Source organism: Symphalangus syndactylus, chromosome 2, assembly GCF_028878055.3.
Source record: "Symphalangus syndactylus isolate Jambi chromosome 2, NHGRI_mSymSyn1-v2.1_pri, whole genome shotgun sequence".
Taxonomy (NCBI): Eukaryota; Metazoa; Chordata; class Mammalia; order Primates; family Hylobatidae; genus Symphalangus; species Symphalangus syndactylus.
This window is the reverse complement of record NC_072424.2, coordinates 110461820-110477400: the sequence shown is the minus strand read 5'-3', so window position 1 is coordinate 110477400 and position 15581 is coordinate 110461820. Positions and strand designations below refer to the sequence as shown.

The 15581-nt window shown below is 37.9% G+C and overlaps 1 protein-coding gene across 1 annotated transcript; it reads left to right on the top strand.

The window, feature by feature from the left end:
* Positions 1-3512: 3512 nt before the first annotated feature.
* On the top strand, positions 3513-15386 carry LOC129463371 (vascular non-inflammatory molecule 3-like). The gene is given in 8 exon segments (XM_055243986.2): positions 3513-3725; positions 3822-3952; positions 9255-9338; positions 9340-9445; positions 11171-11462; positions 13209-13582; positions 14267-14440; positions 15119-15386. Coding segments are annotated over 8 exon segments (1503 nt in total). The 3' UTR covers positions 15248-15386.
* Positions 15387-15581: the final 195 nt, after the last annotated feature.

Genomic DNA, 15581 nt, shown 5'->3' with positions numbered 1-15581 from the left:
ATCAAAAGGGTTTTTTTTTTTAAGATAGAAAATATTACAGGATAGTTGTAGAATATATAATAGGATATTTGTGTTTTCTTTATTGTATCCAATAGAGAAAGAAAAATTGATAATAAACAGTAACGGGGCCGGGCACGGTGGCTCATGCCTATAATCCCAGCACTTTGGGAGGCCGAGGCGGGTGGATCACTTGAGGTCAGGAGTTCAAGACTAGACTGGCTAACATGATGAAACCCCCTCTCTACTGAAAATACAAAAATCAGCCAGGCATGGTGATGTGCGTCTGAAAGCCCAGCTACTCGGGAGGCTGAGGGAGGAGAATTGCTTGAACCTGGGAGATAGAGGTTGCAGTGAGCCAAGATTGCGCCACTGCACTCCAGCCTGGGTGATGGAGCAAGATTCCATCTCAAAAAAAAAAAAAAGGCTGAGCGTGGTTGTTCACACCTATAATCCCAGCACTTTGAGAGGCCGAGGTGAGCAGATCACTTGAGGTCAGGAGTTCGAGACCACCCTGGCCAACATGATAAAACTCCATCTCTGCTAAAAATACAAAAATTAGCCAGGTGTGGGGGCAGATGCCTGTAATCCCAGCTACTTGGGAGGCTGAGGCAGGAGAATCTTTTGAACCTGGGAAGTGGAGGTTGCAGTGAGCCATGTTTATACCACTACACTCCAGCCTGGGTGGCAGAGTGAGACCCTGTCTCAAAAACAAACAAACAAAAAAATAAACGAAGTAAGAGAGAAGAACTAGAGCAATGTCCTTGGGATCCAGTGCTCAAAGATAGGGGCTAGACTTAAGTAGGGTCAAGAGCAGTCATTTATAGTAAGGATGGGGGGAGGCAGAATTTATAGGTACAAATGGCTGGCAGGTGGGTTGATACTTGGTGGGAGATTGTGGAAGGGAGCTCTTTTGAGTTGGATGAATAGGCCTGAAGTTCAGAATGGAAGTTTGAGCTAAAGATAGAGACACAGTCACTATCCTTTTGTAGAAGATAGTTGAAGGTATGAAGTAGAAAAAAACCTGGGGCCAGGGGAGAGGGTAGAGTAAGGGACTGAAAGACAGTGAACAACAATGTGGCTACTGGCCATAAGTGCATTAAGAGTTTAGAGAAGGGAATAGCAACAAGACTGGAGAGACAATGGATTTGAGCTCGAAAGGCAGGATTTGCTCAGAATCATTCCAGGATCAGAGCAACAGTGATCATGTTATAATAAAAAGAGTACTTTTAGCTAAGAACACAAAACATAAAATGGAACCAAGAGAAAGAAGGCTCTTACTGTCTGCTCTGATTCAATATATGCATGGGAAGTATCTTAATTAATGATAGTAATGGTCAAGGGAACTCTAATGGATTACAGTATTGAGGGTTAGGGTGGGAGGAGTGGGATCAGAGAGGCTGATGGAGAGCCTGAAAGAATTCTTGTTCATGGGGTCAGGATCTTGTTAAGGAGGATGGAGAGGAGATTTTACAATGAGTGTTAGAAATAAAGATTTGGGGAAAGCCAATAAACTCTTAGATAATTTATTCCAGCACCTCTTCTCTCCTTTAAAATGTGTCCCTTACATATTTAAAAGAAGAATTATATTTATTGTAATACAAAACTTCTGACTCTAAACTTCTTAATCCTACAATAATGCCAGACTGTCATAAGGATTATGTACCAATACAGTGTTTCAAATAACTCATATCTGCATGCCTTATACACCTAGGAAGCAAAAACATTACTAACAACATTGGGTAATGAAATATTTAACTCAAGTTTCTATTGATTTCAACACAAAAAAAGCTGGTACATTTCCTGGAACTAGGGACTGGGAGAATGAAGGGGAATTCCCATATGTTTCCTTTTGATTCTATTCAGAAAGTCAGGTGAACCAAGAAAAGAGTTAGAATTTCAACTTGAAATATGAAAATTATTTTCTTCTCATCCCAGACCAATCCATCTGTCTTACATAGCTTCCCTCTTCTCCTCAGAAAATTTTTTTGAAAAGAACTTATGTCTGATGTCTGATGAAAATAATTTATGTCAGACATAAATTCAGAATTTAGGGCTGAATTTATGTTCATATGCCCTTGTTCCCTGAAATGGTATCAGGGCATAAGGACATATGGAAACACTGTGGGGTACCTGGGAGCAGAAATATTTGGATAATGGAAACGTTTATTGAAACCAAGGGACTTTGAATTATAGAACCAAACCAAACCCAAAATAGACACAAATCTCCATAACTTACAAGTTTCCCTAGATCTTAGAAAGACTCTCAAGAGGGAGAAACAGTGTTAATGGTTCTAGAATCAGAGATTTAAACCTTAAAAAAAATTCTACATTTTAAATTAACTCATATTCAAACAAAGAGATTCAATCCAAAAATAGGGGAGGGAAGTGAATTTAACTAATCAAAAAACATTTACAGAGCTTAGCACAGTATAAAATTCTATAGAAGCAGCAGAGAATTATAATGTGACCCTGCCCTTAAGGGACTTATAAGGATGATATGTTTAAAAAAAAAAAGAATTAAAGGAGAACTTAAAACTTTTTGAATTATTGATTAGTCTTCATATGGAAGCAGGTTTAAACTGTAGAAGACAGGTGAAGTAAATTGCATCTCAATAACAAGAAAGAATGTTCTTAAAATTGGCAATGTTCAAACGTGGAATAGACTGGCCCATCAGGTAGTAGATTCCTTCATTCAACATTCATTCATATATTGAGCTTTCACTATCTGTCACACATGTCCCGGGGTGATGAGGTTCAACAGTGAGCAGGACACTTCCCTTACCCTCCAGGGGCCACATCCCAGGATATATCATCTCTATCTAGATGTTTACTGGACATGGATGTTCTGAAAGAAAACAGCAAGTTTCTTTTTAATCTCTTTAAGAAGACAAAACATACATATATAATATTAAGTATTGGTATAATTTTAAATTAAAGGTCAAGACAACAGCAAGGAGTGAGAGACATTCAGCAGCACAGAAAAAAGTGCTATAGGAGTTCAGAAATAACACTTAGGACTGGGGTGGATTTGGGAGGACTCTAGGGGGAGCTGGAACTCAGACAGATGGAGAACAAGGGCTTTTCAAATAGAAATGGCCATACAAATATGTAAGTAGAGTGTTCAACAAATTGTTGCTATGATGACTACCTTCCAATATTGGCCCTATTAATAGAAATATTGGCTTACCAGGAAAATTTTTTTTTATTAAAAGAAAAGACTTCAACTGCCAGTGTGTTTTGGACTGGGATGAATTCATCTGGTTGGCTCAATCTTTTAGTGTTGAGTTGACTCTGAACAATGTCAACAACTGCACTGTACACTTGAATCAATCCAATTACGTCGTGGCTGTCAGTTTTCTTGCACAACATCCTTTCTCAATGCTGTGTTGTGTAATGTACGTGCAAGAAAATATAAACAGCTGATCGCCGGAAAGGATTTAATGTAAAGTTTTTCCAGTGAAACAAAACGTAAGAATCTGAGTTTGTTTTTCAAACATCACTAAATTTTAGTTATGATTATATCACATTTTCCAAAATGTGTGGCAGTTTTTGCCCTCCTTGCCCTGAGTGTTGGTGCACTGGACACTTTTATTGCTGCAGTATATGAGCATGCGGTGATACTACCAAACAGAACAGAAACACCTGTTTCAAAAGAAGAAGCTTTGTTCCTGATGAACAAGAACATAGATGTTTTGGAGAAAGCAGTTAAGCTGGCAGCGAAGCAGGTATTACCCTTTTATACTTGTAAACGAGACTTGCAGTTTGGTAAAAGAGTATTTGGAATTAATGAGAAACTTTTTTGCCCCACTTGTTTCGAGCAGGGTGCACATATCATTGTGACCCCAGAAGATGGAATCTATGGTTGGGTCTTCACCAGGGAGAGCATTTACCCCTATCTAGAGGATATACCAGACCCTGGAGTGAACTGGATTCCATGTAGAGACCCCTGGAGGTAATGTCATGTCATTAATTTCTAAACAAAAAGTTGTGATTTTTTAAAACACCAACAGTAAACTCACTGAACTTGACTGGTAATTGTGTTGATATATAGTCAATCTGTGGCATAGGATGGAGATGCTTTTTTTGCCCTGCAATTTCAACTTTTAGTTTAGATTGAGGGAGTACATGTGCAGGTTTGTTACATGGGCAAATTACATGACGCTGAGGATTGGGGTACAATGATTGCACCACCCAGCGTAGTATCCAATAGGAAGGTTTTCAGCCCTTGCCTTCCTCTCTCTCTCTCCTCTCTATTAGTTCCCAGTGTCTATTGTTCTCATCTTTATGGCCATGAGTTCCCAATGCTTAGCTCCCACTTTTAAGTGAGAACATGCAGTATTTGGTTTTCTGTTCCTGGGTTAACTCGCTGAGGATAATGTCCTTTGTTGCTGCAAAAGACTTGATTTTGTTCCTTCTTGTGGGCACCTAGGTTAATTCCATATCTTTGCTGTTGTGAAAAGTGCTGCGATGGACATACAAGTGCATGAGTCTTTTTGGTAGAATGATTTCCTTTCTTTTGGGTATATACCTAGTAATGGGATTGGGAGTCGAATAGTCGCTGTGTTTTAAGTTCTCTGAGAAATCTCCAAACTGCTTTCCACAATGGCTGAACTAATTTACATTTCCACCAATACTGTATAAGCATTCTCTTTTCTCCATAGCATCTTTTATTATTTGACTTTTTGTTAATAGTCATTCTGACTGGTGTGAGATGATATCTCATTGTGGTTTTACTTGGCATTTCTCTGATGATAAGTGATGTTGAGTGTTTGTTCACATGTTTTTTGGCCACTTGCATGTCCTCTTTTGAGAAGTGTCTGTTCGTGTCTTTTGCCCACTTTTCAATGGGGTTATTTGTTTTGTTTTTGCTTATTGATTTCAGTTCCTCATGGATTCTGGATAGTAGACCTTTGTTAGATGCCTAGTTTGCAAATATTTTCTCCCATTCTGTAGGTTGTCTATTTACTCTGTTGACAGTTGCTTTTGCTGTACAGAGCTCTTTAGTTAAATTAGGTCCTATGTGTCAATTTTTGCTTTTGTTGCAATTGCTTTTGAGGACTTAGTCATAAATTATTTTCCAAGGTTCATGTCCAGAATGGTGTTTCTTGGATTTTCTTCTAGGATTCTTATAGTTTGATGTCATATATTTAAATCTTTAATCCATCTTGAGTTAGTTTTTATATATGGTGAAAGATAGGGGTCCAGTTTCAACATTCTGCGTATGGCTAGCCAGATATTCCAGCACCTTTTGTTGAATAAGGAGTCCTTTCCCCACGCTTATTTTTGTGAACTTTGAGCTGCAGATGGCTGTAGGTGTGCGGCTTTGTTTCTAGGCTCTCTATTCTGTTCTATTGGTCTATGTGTCTGTTTTTCTAACAGTACCATGTTGTTTTGATTACTGTAGCCTTGGGTAATGTGATGCCTCAGGCTTTGTTCTTTTTGCTTAGGATTGGTTTGGCGATTCAGGCTCTTTTTTGGTTCCATATGAATTTTAGAAATTTGTTTCTAAATCTGTCAAAAAATGACATTGGTAGTTAGAAATAGTGTTGAGGCCAGGTGCTGTGGGTCATGCCTATAATCCCAGCATTTTGGGAGGCCAAGGCAGGCGGATTACTTGAGATCAGGAGTTTGAGACCAGCCTGGTCGACGTGGTAAAACCCCATCTCTATTAAAATACAAAAATTAGCTGGTCATAGTGGTGTGTGCCTGTAATCCCAGCTACTCGGGAGGCTGAGGCAGGAGAATTGCTTGAAAGACGGAGCGAGACTCTGTCTCAAAAAAAAAAGAAGAAGAAAATAAATAGTGTTGAATCTGCAGATACTGCTTATGTTTCATAATGTGTATCATCTGGCATATCTCCTGTCTGGTAAATGACTTGAGATACTGATGACTAGTTGGTTATTTGTTGCAATTGTCTTTCAAGAATAGTAGGTGTGACCAGGCATGGTGGCTTACACTTGTAATCCCATTACTGTGGGAAGCCAAAGGAGGAGGGCTGCTTGAAGCCAGAAGTTTGAGACCAGCCTGCGCAGCAAAGCCAGACCCTATTTCTGCAAATAAAAAAATTAACCAGGTATGGTGGCACACAACTATAATCCCAGCTACACTAGAGGCTGAAGCAGGAGGATCACTGGAGCCCAGGAGTTTGAGGCTGCAGTGAGCTATGATTGCACCACTGCACTCCAGCCTGGGTGACAGTAAGACCTTGTCTTAAAAAAAATAGTAGGTATAGGCTGGGTGTGGTGGCTCACGCCTGTAATCCCAGCACTTTAGGAGGTGGAGGTGGGCAAATCACCTGAGGTCAGGAGTTCAAGACGAGCCTGGCCAACATGGTGAAACCCCATCTCTACTAAAAATTACAAACATTAGCTGGGTGTGGTTGTGCATGCCTATAATCTCAGCTACTCGAGAGGCTGAGGTAGGAGAATTGCTTGAACCCAGGAGGCAGAGGTTGCAGTGAGCCGAGATCATGCCACTGCACTCCAGACTGGGCAACAGAGTGAGACTCCATCTCAAAAAAAAAATAGTAGGTATATACACAATTTTTATAGTAAATGTGTTCAATTGGGTTTGAACAAAGTGAAAAAGTTGGAATATCTAGAACCTGTGTCCCAAATACAAGTAAGTTGGTTCATCCATGGACACCTGCCTCCTTCACAGGAAGAGTAAGAAGATGAATGAGCCTGTTTCCAAAGAGCTTTGCTATCACTATCATTTACAATGCAATCAATATGGCCAATGGAAATTGTATAGGACTTGAAAAAGGAAGCCCTACTTCTGGGACCACGTTTTACGACCACCTAGCTGAGTGATGTAAGCGTATAACCTAAATGCTTAACATTTCTGTTTCTTTACCTGTAAAACAGGGATAATAGAGCCCCTTAATTCTCTTACAGAGTAGACAAGAGTAATGAAGTAATACACACGGAATTTGTACATTGTAATGCACTCTCCAGTGCTAGCTGTCACTATTCCTTTTTTTTTTTTTTTAACAGAAGGGACTGAGTCTGAACTTCTTTGTGTTCTTGTCCTTTGAGAGTCTTTAGTAATTATTAGTAGATGTAATTTAGGCATAACTTTCTTAAAGAAAATATGCATAATAAATATGATATCTGTGAAATAGATTATTTTAGTTGTATTAACTTTTAAAAATAGTTTAAGGTTATTTCTTTAAATGGCAAAATTGATGGGTTAAGAAGTCATTTAACTTGCTAATTTTAAATTTACATGCACCTGTTTAGAACTACACCTATTGTGCAAAAAGAGAAACTTCTTTGATAATTTTACCTATGTAAAATTAAGTGGAAAGTCATGCTTAATGGTACAACATTCAGGCTCAGCTATGTGAGTCAGGCCTCACTCTGGGATTTTTCCCTTTGGAAAAATATTCTCTAAACATTGCATGGTCTGTGTTTACAGAAACCAGGTCACTATGACTCAACATCTACTTGCTTATGAGGCGTTTCCCAGAACAGGAAGGAATCATTATTTGCTGCAGTTGATGAGGCTTACACTAAAATGTACTGTGTTTGACTGGGCTAATGAAACTGACTTTTCCAGGCAAAAGATATCCATAAATTTGATAATTAGCTATCGATAAATTATTTTAAGCTGGGATAGTAAGTGACTGATGAAATGTCAACATTATGAACTCTTACACCTACTTATTCAAATGGCAACCTTTCAGTTTTGTGTTACAAAAAGGAGAAATCCAGTATTTAATATAATGATAATATTGGAAAAGAAAGTCAGTTTTCTCCCTAGTGATATTTATCCCTGAAGAGAATAGTAGAGAGTCATGTGGTCATCTTTGTGTGTTGAAATATTGAGAATGCTGACATGTCAAACAGTTCCATGGGCTTTTTCATGAGTAACTAGTAGGAAATATTAAATAACTCAAATTATTTAGTCAAGAAAAGAAAAATTAAACAAAGGACATGATAAACTTATTAAAGGTCTTAATGAATATGAATATTAATAGTATTTCTCTGTTTTTTTAAGAAGAAAATAAAAAGAAAAGGTCTAAACCAGTAGGCCATTAATCTGTCCTTTTTATTCAAAGGTTAGTTTAACCTCAATTGCAGAGGGGCTGTGAGTTCATAGAGAGACATGGAATGGCCTCTAATCACAAAATCCATAATAGCAATTTTCATTTACTGAGCACTTACTTGGTCCCAAGAACTGTACCTGGTATAAGATACACATTATTACATTCAATTTATGTAGTTGGCATTACTATTTGCATTACAAATATGTGAAAAAAGGAAGGCTTATGATCTCATGATTGGCCATTAGATTGGCTGGAATTAAAACAGCTATGTCCTTTAAGCTGTGCTAATGGAATGGACTCTAAGGGCCTAGATGCACCATATTATAATAAAATTTTTAGTGACTAGCAAATCCACTTATTTGACAGAGTGAGCTGGTTGCTAAACATTTTTTGTCTTATTTTCTGCTGAAATCTGCCTCACTTTAACTTCCTTTCATCTTTTTCCTGCATTCTATGCTATGTTCACACATATGACCCATCTCCTATAAATTAAGCCTTTCAAATATTTGAAGCCAGCTATCACCATGCCACATTCTCTTTTTATATCAAGGATAAATATCTTTAATGTGGATGGACTTGGTAAAACAATTTCATGTCTGTACTTATCTCAGGATTTCTCATGTGGATCCACTAAGGCAGAAAGGAAGCTATTATGTTACATTTGACAGATGAGGAAACCGAGCCAGCACAGTAAAGTGCTTTTTTATTTTTTATTTTAATTTTTAACATTTCCATTACTTACTGCTATATTTGTTTTTTATAGAGACAATCTGGAGGGTACAAACTATTTACTGTCACCTGGCGTTTCTGTTTCCAACCGCATCTCCTATTAGCAAACTTGTACAACTGATGGCTTGGATTATAGAAAAGGTCTTCTCCATTAGCAGAGTCTGCTAAATTTCAAGAGCTTCATTTATCTTCCTGCGAGCACTTCATAAGAGAACGTGCTGCTTCTTTTCATCCTCCTCTTCCTCTTCCGTCTTTTCTTTCCTTCAGTCTTGTACTGTAATCTGGAGTTTGGCATAGTAAATTAGGTTAGCTTTCAGGAAGATAAACACTATATCACATGAGAGTTTTAAAATATTTTCTGTTGATTCTTGACCTAGAGCTGTTGTGTTATGGGTAATGGGCAAATAAAGTATCACTTTGGTATTTCAGAAATCACTAAAAGATAGTAAGTTTGAGGAAATGTCTATTGAATTAGATTCGGCAACACACCAGTGCAACAAAGACTCAGCTGCCTGGCCAAGGACAACTCTATCTATGTCGTGGCTAATATTGGGGACAATGACTCTCAGTGTCAGTGACTCTCAGTGTCCCCCTGATGGTCGTTACCAATACAACACTGATGTGGTGTTTGATTCTCAGGGAAAACTGGTGGCACGCTACCATAAGGTGAGAATCACTTGTGCCTTAGCTCAACTTGTTACTTCTTCTGTGTGCTTGTGGTATGTATTTGTGTTTGTTTGTTGAATGTTGGGGAGAGAACTGTTATAGATATATCTTATAATTATTGCATCATAGTTGAAAAGGAGATTTAATTCAGTTCCATATAAGCGTTCTGGGTTTGCATTTATCATAAAACAGAATATGGTAGAATATTTAAATGGATGTGACAATAGCCACACAAAGCTTTTAATGTTCTCTGAAAAAGAAGTAAACATTCTGTTTCATTCATGATTTAATATCAGGTTCATTTTTTAGCCCAATTTGTTAGCATTTCATACTAAGCTACCATATATTCCATTAGGACTTTTTCGATTGCGATGAAAACAAAACCTCAACTGAAAATGGCTTTAAAAAGATGGGAATTTCCTTGCTTATGCACATGTAAAAATTTGTATCATAGAAAGGATAGGTCTCATTTCAGTGCAGTCCGACACTCAGAGGCTCCAAAGTTGTCATCCACCCCTCTAGCTCTCCTAGCCCTTTGTTACAGCTTTTTTCTCAGGGGAACTCTCCTTTTAGAAGCCACATTGCTGGAGCAACACGAAATTCACATCTTTATCAACAAAATCTACAGGAAGGGTGTATTTTTCCCTCCTAGAACCCTGCAAAGGCCGTATCACTCCTTGATTCAATGAGGTGATGTGCCTTTCCTGAGCTAATCACCAAAGGATGAAGGATAGGCTGCCACATGGGAGGAGAATGGAGGAGCAAGAGGCCTCCATGGACCACAGAGGTGGGAAGTAGCTCTCTCCAGAGCACACACATGCACACAACAGGCCAAACAAAAACCTGAGCAAAACATATGCTGTACTCTTGAGCCCAGGTTAAGTGGAGTTTTGGAAAAAGAATCAGGCTGAAAAGTAAAATAAAATTACTAATGGCTTACTAATTAATAATATGTAGCAACTGCATTATCTAAATTAATTTTCAATGGACTTCACTTCCATAAACCTGGCAGTATCATTGGGACACAGGACAAAGTTTATTTTATTAACATGGTAGTGCTGTTGAAATTTAAAGAATACAGTGGAAAACAATCTGAGAAGTGTAGGATTCAAGATTTCAACCTGTGATTTTAAGATATAAATTTTCACATTTTAAATATCATTTGTACATGTGGTTTCATTCATTGGTTGTAAAAAAAATAAAGTTTTTTTTATTAATGTCACAGTAAGAAAATTTATAGATTATGGTATAGTGCGGATGATTTTTACAAATGTATGCATAACAGTTTTATTTTGTTGTTGTTGATTTTGGAAATGGAATCTCGCTCTGTTGCCCAGGCTGGAGTGCAGTGGCGTGATCTCGGCTCACTGCAACTCGGCCTCCTGGGTTCAGGGGCTCCTCCTGCCTCAGCCTGCGAGTATCTGGGATTACAGGCACATGCCATCATGCCTGGCTAATTTTTTTTGATATTTATAGTAGAGACAGGGTTTCACCACATTGGCCAGGCTGGTCTCGAACTCCTGACCTCAAGTGATCCACCCGCCTCAGCCTCCTAAAGTGCTGGGATTACAGGCATAAGCCACCACACATGGCCTATGTGTAACAGTTTTAAACCTGCATGTCAACATACATGAGAGGAAAGATTTCACGGGGAAAGACTTAATTGGTCACGTCTATTTGGCAGTTTTCTTATTAATTTTCTTCTTCTTTGCTTTTTATTAACAGTACAATCTTTTTGCACCTGAAATTCAGTTTGATTTCCCCAAGGATTCAGAACTTGTGACTTTTGACACTCCCTTTGGGAAGTTTGGCATTTTTACTTGCTTTGACATTTTTTCTCATGACCCAGCTGTGGTGGTGGTGGATGAGTTTCAAGTTGACAGCATTCTCTACCCCACAGCATGGTACAACACGCTGCCCCTCCTCTCGGCTGTTCCCTTCCATTCAGCATGGGCCAAGGCCATGGGAGTCAATCTACTTGCTGCAAATACCCACAACACCGGCATGCACGTGACAGGTAACTCACACGGGCCTGCACCAAGTGGGAGTGACAGTCTTAGGAAGGCTTCATAGATTTTCAAGCCACAAACTTTTGTTTAATAACTTTATTACCAATTTTAACATCACAAAATTAATAATAGCATTTGTTCCTACTTAAGGAACATTCATTGTCCTTGTGAATAAAGGAGGCAAACATTATTATCTCAATTTTACTTGAAAGGAAATTGGAGCTGGAGGAAGTCACATAAAAAAATCAAAGCCAGTTCTAAGAAACTTCCTAGCCAATGTGCATTAGTAATATCAAAATAAGTCTGGTTGTTTAGAGTAAAGAGATAACCTACAGAGCAGAAAAAAATGTTTGCAAACTATGCATTTCATAAAGATCTAATATCTAGAATCCATAAGGAACTTAAACAAATCAACAAACAAAAAACAAACTATCCCATTTGGACAAAGGACATGAACAGACACTTCTCAAAAGAAGACATACATGTGGCCAACAAGCATGTAAAAATGCTCAACATCACTAATCATCAGAGAAATGCAAATCAAAACACAATGAGATACCACCTCACTCCAGTCAGAATGGCTATGATTAAAAAATAAAAAAACAAACAGATGCTGGCGAGGTTGTGAAGAAAAAGGGAACGCTTATACACTGCTGGTGAAAATGTAAATTAATTCAGCCACAGTAGAAAGCAGTTTGGCGATTTCTCAGAGAACTTAAAACAGTACTGCCATTCGACTCAGCAATCCCATTAATAGGTATATACCTGAAGGAATATAAATCATTCTACCATAAAGACACATGCACTTGTATGTTAATTGCAGCACTTTTTGCAATAGCAATAACATGGAATCAACCCAGGTGCTCATCAACGGTGAAGTGGATAAAGAAAATCTGATACATATACACCATGGAATACTACATGGCCATAACAAAGAATGAAATAATGTCCTTTGCAACAAGATGGATGCAACTGGAGGTCATTATCCTCAGCGAATTAACACAGGAACAGAAAATCAAATACTGCATGTTCTCACGAGTTGAAGTTAAACATGGAGTACATATGAACACAAAGAAGGGAACAATAGACACCAGGGCTTACTTGAGGGTGGACGGTGGGAGGAGGGTGATGACTGAAAAAGTACCTATTGGATACTATGCTCACTACCTGGGTGACAAAATCATTTGCACACCAAACCCCAGCAACATGCAATTTACCCATGTAACAAACCTTCACACGTTCCCCTTCTATACCTAAAATAAAAGTTGGAAGAAAAAAATACAAATAAATAAAAATATTTCAAGCATTAAAAAAAACTTGTTGAAGTGATAAAAATCTCTTTTGACTTAATCAGGTTTTTAGACTTTCTCCTTTATCATATTCATGTTCAAAGTAATACAGGCTTCCTCTTTAACTGCTTTGTTGTTTGTTGAATAACAAATCCCAAACACAAATAAACTAAATCGTCAGTGGAGAGCTAAAATTATTCTTCACGTTGGGGGAATTTTCTAGTTTGTTGCTAAGTTAGCTTAAAACTATGCCCTCCATGTCAAATGATAATTTCAGTGCCAGTAGTACCTTATGGAGGACACAGAGTCAAATTGGAACTTAGGCCAATGTAACAGCTATCTCCTTAACTATCTTGAAAATGTGCTTTAATAACTTTGTATTTAATTTCACATAGGAATATTCTATTAGTTGGTCACCATAACAAATCTGAAACCAATGTTTGTGTTTCTTTATGTTGCTTGTAGGGAGTGGAATCTACGCCCCAGACGCAGTCAAGGTGTATCACTATGACATGGAAACAGAGAGTGGTCAGCTGTTGCTATCAGAACTGAAGTCTCGGCCCCGCCGTGAGCCCACCTACCCTGCAGCTGTTGACTGGCATGCGTATGCCAGCAGTGTCAAGCCGTTTTCCTCTGAACAGTCAGATTTTCCGGGGATGATTTATTTTGATGAGTTTACCTTCACTGAGCTTGAGAGAAATACAGGAAATTACACAGTTTGCCAGAAAGATCTGTGTTGTCATTTAACTTACAAGATGTCTGAGAAGCGAACAGATGAGGTCTATGCCCTAGGTGCTTTTGATGGACTGCACACAGTGGAAGGCCAATATTACTTACAGGTAGAAATGCTTAAATATGTTAGAGTGGCCTTATTATTACTTTTTCTTCTAGGTTGTCATTGCCTTTCTTTGAAAATTGGGCTGGATTTAGCTAATTTTATAATTAGTAATGTTATATTTATCACTGAATTTTGTCCCCAGAACACATTATTTGTTCAGAACAGAATTAGTTCTTTTAATTGCAAGGCAAAAATATAAAGCAAATTGATAAGTTCTCAGCAGGCCAGGTTCAGGTTTCAAAAACTGCAATTTCTGTGTATTCTCTTTTCCCATCAGGTTACTTTAGAGCAGTGTTTTTCAAATTGTCTTCAACTAAATCCAGAGAAAGAAGGATATTTTACCTCATAACCCAGTGTAGCCAAGTGGATGTGTGACTGAATTAAAAAAAGATATTTAATAGAAATAGTTTATGAAATAATTTAAAATAGAATTAGAAATAGCTATTATTATGTGTAATGCACTCTGATTTTTAAAATCCTAGTCTATTCTATTTGACTTCAGTTTAAAAAGTGCTAATCCTGACCCACTAAATTGATTTTAGGATTCACTAATAAGTTGTTACCTGCAGTTTGAAAAATACTTCTTATGAGGCAATTTAAATATTCCTTTATAGTTTGAAATTGCATTATTTAGCTGAGAAAATATTTGTAAGTTTTCTGACTCCTCTTTTCTTTTCTTCCTTAGATATGCACATTACTGAAGTGCCAAACCACTGACCTGGAAACATGTGGAGAACCTGTGGGGTCAGCTTTTACCAAGTTTGAAGACTTCTCCCTCAGTGGCACATTCGGAACACGTTATGTTTTCCCACAGATCATTCTAAGTGGGAGTCAGCTTGCTCCTGAAAGACATTATGAGGTAGGAGGTGTGCAGGATGATAAATTCCTTTGAGCAGAGCAGATGGGTAGAGCAGCATAATGAAAATCTTTGAAATAATGAGAGTATAGCAATATCGTGGTTCACATTCTACAAGAAACACTTTAAAGACGTGGTAACTATGATATGGAATACAAGTTGTGGTTTTAGATTGCCATTAGGCTGTGATGGAGAATTTAGGGTTTTTTTTTTTTTAACATAAATGTGATGTTGACATTCAAGGCAACAGTAAATTCACAGAGAAGCTAAAATAAAAATATTGACTGCTGATAATGGCAATAATGTCATTTGCATGATGTAGAAGGTGCAAATTAAATACACTAAATAATGCATCTACAACTTATTTTCTGGGTATGCTATTTTGAGAAGTTATAATTATAGTAATAACTAATATTTTGTATAGTGTTTCATGAGTTTGAAGAACATATTTTTATACATATTCTTATTTGAGCACCTGGGCAACAAATTTGTTTGCTGCACTTTCACGCAAAGTCCCTCTACTTTCAGACTTGAAACATGAACCTGGGTCTTCCAACAGCAAATCCTGTGTGATTTTTACCATTCTACACTGCTTTAGGAGGGAGTGATCTTGCCAGAGAAGGGCTCTAGGTTGTAACCTAAACTCTGCACTGAAGTTAATCCTTTGCTTTCTTTGACCAGATTTCAAGAGATGGATGCTTGAGGAGCCGAAGTGGAGCCCCTTTGCCTGTCTTAGTTATGGCCCTGTATGGAAGAGTGTTTGAGAAGGACCCTCCACGCTTAGGGCAGCGATCTGGGAAATTCCAGTGATCTCCTTTAGCAGGGTCCTTTTAGGATTAGCCTGGCTAAGAGAGGAAGAAAAAAAAGAGATCCGTTAGTGTCTGTTTAGAAGAGATGTCATAAACTTACGGAAACAAATACAATAAACTTAAGCAGATTTGAAAAGCAACAAGTGTGTGTGCAAATTTCACATTTTACATGTTTGGTATAGCACAGGTTCACTTATGGGAGCTGCATTCATCCTCCATGTATGGGAGTTTAAGTATATGTGAGTATGTATATGTATAGTGGAACATATATTTAAATAGGAGGAAGTCCTAGAAAAATCCTTTTGCAGTAAGTGCACTAATGCATGCAAGTGTTG